This window comes from Lycium ferocissimum, chromosome 4 (genome assembly GCF_029784015.1).
Source record: "Lycium ferocissimum isolate CSIRO_LF1 chromosome 4, AGI_CSIRO_Lferr_CH_V1, whole genome shotgun sequence".
In the NCBI taxonomy this organism is placed as follows: domain Eukaryota; kingdom Viridiplantae; phylum Streptophyta; class Magnoliopsida; order Solanales; family Solanaceae; genus Lycium; species Lycium ferocissimum.
Window position 1 is genome coordinate 64,588,879 of NC_081345.1, and position 7,849 is coordinate 64,596,727.

The 7,849-nt window shown below is 33.8% G+C and overlaps 1 protein-coding gene across 1 annotated transcript; it reads right to left on the minus strand.

Annotated features, from left to right (window-relative positions):
• Positions 1–229: 229 nt before the first annotated feature.
• On the minus strand, positions 230–6,078 carry LOC132054919 (cell number regulator 6-like). The gene is made up of 4 exons (XM_059446865.1): positions 5,749–6,078; positions 4,426–4,540; positions 1,873–2,138; positions 230–627 (listed from the first exon to the last, which is right to left on the minus strand). Exons 1-4 carry the CDS (start codon positions 5,845–5,847, stop codon positions 391–393), a joined length of 717 nt encoding a protein of 238 aa, XP_059302848.1. The 5' UTR covers positions 5,848–6,078; the 3' UTR covers positions 230–390.
• Positions 6,079–7,849: the final 1,771 nt, after the last annotated feature.

Sequence of the window (7,849 nt, forward strand, 5' to 3'; positions counted from 1 at the left end):
GAAATAACCTTACAGTCCTTGTATGTACTTCTAACACATCTTCTTGTAAGAAAAAAGTCTATTTGATTATAGCTACTCTCACGCTTATAAGTAAAGAAGTGAGATCTATGTTCTTGTGATTTATTCTTACAAGATTTTTTAATTCTTTTTTTTTTTTCTTCAAGTACACAAGGGAAGTAAGATTTCATAAGGTGTGCAATAAGCAAGAAGAAAGAAAAGTAGAGTTAAAGGAAAGAGAATGAGGTGTAATTTCCCTACAGGCAATGCCAATCTTTGATTAACTTACAGGTACAAAGTTTTGACTGCTTAGTAATCAGTTTTACAAAATTGAGTAAATTATTAAATGCAAAACAGTTTCCAAAGAACAAAACAAAGTATACAGCATATATTTTACAGGGATTCCATCTCCAAATCATCATATGGTACAATTTCCTTGCCAGAAGAATTAGCAGCTATAGGCTGATCATCATTTCCACTTGCATTCATCTCTTGAACTGGTGGTGGTTCTACAACTGTTGTTGTTGGGTTATCGTTACATGATAAGTGAAGTTTCATCTCTCTCTGTTCTTGACACATGGCACACCAATGCAAACAACAATGCACCATACATGGATCACATGGCGAATCCTGTACGAGTAATGGAACAACACAATTATTATAGTAACCATTTTTAAAGAAACGAGCTTAATTCTATGCACTGACATCGTAAAAAAATATTTACGCAATTGAGTCACTTATAACTTCGTTTGAACCTAATAACTTTTACCCAAACTCTGTTTATTTGTTAATAAATTCACTATATAAATTTTGAAACCAATAAATCAAATGAACTACAATAAAAGTTCGAATTCTAAGGTAATTACATATAAATCTTTACCATGAACACACATTAGTTAGTACTTAATAAAAATGATAACTAAATTACTATAAGATGTTAATTTACATCATATAAACAAGTATCATTGTACTACAAGTGTATAGGACTTAAATCTTAAATATAATAAGAACAGTGGACCGGACAATATAACCATAGGGAAAAGGAACAAAAGAAACAAACATTATTACTTGCAGTTCCCCTTTTTGTTTCCTGACGACGAAAAGGAAAATGAATATAATTAATTCCAGGTACAGATGTTGGAGTTTTGAGTAATAATTTAGTTGTGTATGAGGGATATCACCATATGAAGCATTTTTTATATTGATTTAATCAAGTTTGAAACAACATATAATTCATCTCCGTAAAATTCTTTTTTATGAATCATGAATAGAACTAAAAGAGACTTTTAATTAGTGATCTCTTCGAGCGAACATGTAGACTTAGTAGTTTGAAAAATAAGGTAGGTTATGGACCGCAACAACTCAAAATACTCAAAGCGTGTGATTGGTATGAGGAAATATTTTCCAGAAAATGTCAATTTTTTCATGGTTGGTTTGTTATAATTTTTTAAAAAACAGTTTCTCTAAAAAAACAAGTTACTTAAAAATGAGAAGAATGATCATTTCCCTAGTGGAGATAGGGAAAACAAGTTTTATAAGTGATATCCCACACGAATTATCTCCTCTCCACACTCCAACACAACTCACTCCAACCCAAACCCCATAACCCCCATCCTCACCATTGCCACACCCCTACCCTCTAACCCCACCATCATAGTATTTACCTAGATTATATACAAATACTTTTAATACAATATTTTCTACTCTCTTACCAAACACCATAAAATAAGTAAGAAAATTATTTATTTTTAAAAAAAATATTTTCCTTGCAAAACTTTTTTCTTCATACTAAACACACCCCAATAGTTTAACTATTTTATACAATCAGAGTATATAAGTTCAATTTATTATGAGGAAAAGGAGAAGAAAGTTCACCTTAAGATGATATTTTCTTTGCAACATCTGACGAGCCATGCCAGTATAGATACCACAAACCCACCAAGAGAAGAGTAGACCCTCAGTAATGAGGCATGCTGTGTCTGGATCAATGCCATGAAATGCAGCAGTAAGTGCTGCAAGAGCAATGCCACCTTCAATGCAGACCAGATGACCAACACAAGCTCCTCTGCTTGATATTTCATCATTCAATGTCTCCATGTGTCTTCCAAACAAAACACATGGACAAAATAGCCCAAGCAAGCCTAAAAAACGCAGTAATTTTATGAAGACGTCAAAGTTAATTTTTTTAATAAATATAGAAAGATGCCATTCTTTTTGAAGATTGACTAAAAAATAAAAGAATATTACAAAAAATGAGAAGGGGAGAGTATATGTTACTCCCTCCGTCTCATTTATGTGAAAATGTTTAATTGTGTACGAAAGTTCTCTTTTTTTTCTTCTTTTTTTTTTTCTTTTTTTTTTTTCTGAAATTGTTGGTCTTAAAAATGTCTCCATGTGTCGTCCAAACAAACAACAAGGGCTAAATAGCCCAAGCAAGCCTAAAACACACAAAGTAATACATAAACACATGAAAAATTGGCAACTCTGTTATATGCTACTCCCTCCGTCACTACTAAAAAAAGCAAGAATTAACGACGGAAAAAATTCTACAGCTAAACAATAAAGTTCTTCACTAATTCTATTTAGTGATGAATTAGCAAAAAATTATGTTAACTAAGAGCGATTTAGCAACAGATTAGCAATGAAATTTGTAGCTATTTCTAATTTTTCATTATAGTGGTCATTTATGTGAAATTGTAGTTTAACTGTGTATGAAATTTTTTAAAAAGATTTTTGAAATTTTTAATCTTAAAATTGTCATGAGATTTTGTGGCTATAAGATCATCATTAACAGTAAAATGGGGGGAAATTTAAAGTAAAATTATTTTCAAATCTAGAAAACTGTCATATTTTGTGGGACAGATTAAAATAGTTTTGTATATTACACGCATGAACAAGTTTAAGTGTTTAACATGTTAATTTAGTTAACTTATAATCTCCCTCCGTCCAATTATACGTGGCAACATCTGGTAGACACAAATTTAAACAACAAAAAATATTTTTGATACATAAACTTAATGTACGTAAAGTACTAAGAGTCTAAGACTGCCTTTGCTACCAACTATGTTAAATAGTTTGTGGTAGGAATTCTACTTGACCTTTCTTAATAATCTCTCCTCGTACAAAGAGGTTAACTTATGGATCCCAAAAACAAAAAAAATGTTATAAAGGGTAAAATAGAAATAATAAAATTCAATGTAGTTTTTAAATATAGAAAAGTTAGTTTGATAGATCAAAGGGAAAAGGGTTCAAAACAGACTCCAACTTTGACCGAAATTGTTATAACACACTCCAATTTTGTGGGGGGTTCTATGACCCATCTAAACTACTTTAAAGTGAAATTATTAGCTCCCTAGGTGCTGAGGTGGCAAAGAGATTGTATGTCACTCTCTCAAAGAGAGTGAGAGAAGAAACGAAAATGTTTAAAATTTATTTTATAAGCAGTTTTTAGAAATATCTATTTTTCTTTTTATATGTTTCTCTTCATCCCCTTTGTTGGGTTTCTCAACCACCATTAACAAATGAATCATTGATGCTCTTCAACAAGTTTGCTTTCAAGGAACTCAACCTATGAGTTTTCAACAAATTAATCACCATTGGATAATCGAAAATTCACCGAGCACCGCCATCTCTCTCTTCAACTCCGGCGACCCCTTTGTTTCTTTGATTTCATCTCCTCTTTGTCCCTCGAAACACAAAAGATAAAATCAAATAAAATTCGAGTCCCGAATCTTCAGATCAATCGGGATGATGGCCGGAAATGTGAATTTGGTTTTTCAGATGATTTGGGTTTTCTATTGATTTGAATTTCTCAACGGATTTTCTGCTAATTTAGTCTAAAAGGGAGTTTTTGAGATGTTTTTGTTGGATTTTAATGTGAGATCCTCTACATAGCAAAGGTCTAAATTGAGAGGTTGGGTGTTAATGGTGGAAGAAGGTATAGAAAGAGTAGAGAAATAAAGAAGAAGTAGGGAAAATTCTGAAGAAAAAAAAAATTTAATGGTAAATACAGTGTTAGGCGGTATTTCACCCTTGGACATAAATTTGGTTTCGACTTTTTAAGGAGGTAATAATTCCACTTTAAAATAGTCCCGGGAGGGGGGGGGGGGGGGGTCGTAGGACCCTGCAAAGTTGAAGTGTGTTTTGAACCCTCTTCCCTAGATCAAATATCACATCAAAGTTTAGAACTTGAAAAATTAGTTTGATAGATCAAATATCACATCAAAGTTTAGAAATTGAAAAATTTAATAAATCATACAAATTGAAAATTATAAAAGTTGCATATAGATGATGTCGGTGTCAAACAATTTTTAACATCCCAAAATTAAGTACTGTACCATATAAATTAGAAAGAAGGGAGTATTTTATAGGTGAAACACACCAAAACAAATGAGTGATTTGAAGGATAGTAATTAGTAAGATGCTTACAGCTATCAACATCTTCTGTACACCGAAAAATTCCAGTTGCCCAATCTTCATCAGCCGGAGGTTCGTATGATGGAGGTAAATTTTGCCCGCAATGCTCACATTTAGCAGTTGTTTGCTGTCAAATTAAAAAAAAAAAAATTAGCTAAACATAATATGATATAGAGAAGGATCAATCATGGGAAGAAAAAAAGGGTAACCATATTAATTTCTCACAAGTATCATATTCAAGTTAATTTGTTTGCTTGAATGTGTATGATAATCTAAAAATCCTAGAACAGAAACACATGGAAAAAACAAAATTTGTCCAATATTAGCAAGAATGAAATTTATTTATTTTTGTTTTTTTGATTACAAATATAACAAGCGCATAAAAAGATACAACCATATAGTCATCATATACGTGAACAAGAATATAAAGTCTAGTTAACTTGTTTTGAGACGGTGTTTAATTTTTTTTCTTTCCAAAACACTCTTACATAATGCTTCGAATTGTTCTAGCTCCACTCTTTAACTGATGATTGTACATCTTAGCAGCTATCTATGAGAATTTAAAAGTGATAACTCCCTCTATTCTCAAAGGAATTAATGTTGTTTAGTAATTAACAATTTGCTTATGATCATTGAGGAAACTCATATTTAGCAAATTCTTTTTTTTTTTTTCACCTTTTAGATGGGCCGGATTGTTCTCTCTTTGGTCATAATCACTTTTTTTAGATCTAGTAAAAAAACGAATTCTATGTCCTTTTGTCAAACTATTAAGAAAATTATCAATCAATTCGCTTGGTGTGTATTTTCTAGTTACGCACAAACATATAGTCGAATAATTTATAATTGTTGATGCATATATAACAATGTATTATACACATATAAGCAAGCATTCAAAATATGTGGTTATACAGCAGGGCAAACACAATAATCTCGATGGAGTTTAGAATGTGCTTCCCCGGGACCTACTTTTAAATTCGTTCGATTTACACATGCAGGGTGATTGGGGTGCGTTATTTGTCATTTTAATTACCCCCCACCCCCAAACCTATACGCGCGAGATCAGATTGATTTGTCTACTGCCATCATTCCAACGGGTTTTCTATATTCAAAAGGCAAAAAATGAATAGACTTATTTCATAAAATATAAGTAAGATTTTCATGACAATTAGTAATGTCTATGGAGGAATTAAAAAATCCAAACACCAAAACTCAAAAAGTTATAAACGATAGAAGGAGAGATGAGCGAAAGATGAAACGAACCTTTTAAAATCCAAAAACCAAAACTCAAAAAGTTATAAATGATAGAAGGAGAGATGAGTGAGAGATGAAACGAACCTTTTGGACATCAATGGGTTGATTAAGCTCGCCAGGAGTAATGTTTTGCAATGACGATTCTTGTTCCTTTGTTAATCGAACATAAGTCCCCGTTGCCATCTTTAATCATCGATTAATACCAATAATTGACTTGGTGTAACATATAGACGTTCATTGAGGTAATGTTAGTTACAAAGAAGTAGAAGCGAGAGGAAAGAGGAAGAAAGAGATAGAGAGAGTGTGGTACCGTAAAAGTTGGAGGACTTCTATTTAAATGGCAAAACAATTAATTAGAGTGCATAATCAAGAGAAATAATTTAAAGAAAATTTGAAGAATAAAAATATTATATTGCATTTCATGGTTTACATGGTTTTGCGCACCCGATCGACTAAGGTGCGATTGGCATGCCAAAACAAAAAAAAAAGTGCTTGTAGACTAAGCCTGTCAATTGGGTCGGGTCGGCCCGGGACCTGCCCACCTAACCCGGCCCATAACCGGCCCGAGCCCCCAGGGTAAGAAGGGGGTGGGGCTAGTGGAAAAATTAGGGGGCCGGGCCGGACATGCCATTCGGCCCAGAATGGCCACCAATGGCCGGGTTCGGCCCACGGGGACTCCGGCCGGCCCACTTCGAATTAATTATTTTTTTTAAAAAAATTATTTAAGTGGTATATTTGTGTATATCTTGTATATGTTAATGGTATATTTGTGTATATTTTGAATATGTTGTTGGAATGAAGACTCCCAGCGGCTCATTTGACCCCTGAACTTGGCACGAAAACTTAGTTTAGCAACTCAACTTAAGTTGTATTTATTTACCCCCCTTAACAACTTTCAAGTTAATTAAATACCCCCCCCCCCTTAGCGGTGTGGACCAGTTGAGATCTAGGTGTTGTTCACCACTCGCCTGGTGATTGGTCCACGTCATTAAATATTTTTTTAATTTTTTTTATTTATTTAGTTTTTTTTTCTTTCTTCTTCATTCTTTCCCTATTTTATTATTTTATTAAACAATAATTTAAAAAAAAAAAAATGGACCCATAGCCGCCGTTCTCCTCCTCCTAAACTCCCCACCTCCACATCGCCGCCGCCACCACCCCACCACCGCCACCGCCACCACACCACCCCCACCACCGCCGCCGCCGCCACCACACCACCACCATAACCACCGCCTCCTTAAATCAAACCAACCGAAAAATCCCATCTTTGTTAAAAAAAATTTCTTTATTAATCATATTTCCACCATAACCACCACCGCCGCTGCCGCCAACCTTTCCCACCACCGAAGCAACAATAATTTCCAACAGACCATCTTCTTCCAATTTTGTTTCTACTTCTCATTCAAATCACCAAATTAAGAAAACCCATAAATTTTGGACTGAAATTCAGATTGATATCAACCAAAAAAAAAAAAAAAAAAAGAGGCGGCGGTGGGTATCAACAAAAACCCACCTGCAATTTCTTCATTGCAGTTCATGCAATTTATTCAATTTCTTCATTGTTGTTTAGAAAAATAGAGACGATAACAGAGGCTTCTCCCAATTTCAATATAGCATGCCCACTTCCACTCTTTGCAAGCTTGCTTCGCCACTTCTTCAAAATCTCAAATGATTTTTGAAAACTTTCAATGTCATTTTTCAAATCTGATTCGAAAACCTCGAACACAATAATAATTCACCCAAAGAAGAACCAATACACCGAGGTCGCGTCGCATCTTTCAATTTCATATTCGCTTATAATAACTACTAGAAACCCATAATTTATTGTTGTTAAAGCGCCCCTTCAAATGGACTTATGCAACAACAATGAAGAAATTGCACGAACTGCCCTTCAAATATGCTCAACAATGAAGAAAATGCACAAACTGCCCATCAAGACAAAGAAAGGAGAAAATAAAAAATAAAAATAAAAAAAGGAAGAAAGAAGCTGAGGAAGATAGCAGCAACGATTTGGAGGATGGGGAAGAAGGAGAGGGAGGGCGGGGGGGGGGGGGGGTTAGAAGAAGAAGAAAGAGAAAAGAAAAAAAAAAGGAAAAAAAAATATTAAAAAAGTATAATTAAGTATAATAAATTGTCATCCAATTAGAAGAGGACATGTGTACAGCTGGAATCATTTTTGGTGTTT

Coding starts and splice junctions, on each gene's coding strand:
- LOC132054919 (XM_059446865.1), bottom strand. CDS start 5,847: ATGGCAACGGGGACTTATGTTCGATTAACAAAGGAACAAGAATCGTCA. Junction 2,139..4,425: donor TACAGAAGATGTTGATAGCT/GTAAGCATCTTA, acceptor TGCGTTTTTTAG/GCTTGCTTGGGCTATTTTGT. Junction 628..1,872: donor AAAGAAAATATCATCTTAAG/GTGAACTTTCTT, acceptor TTACTCGTACAG/GATTCGCCATGTGATCCATG.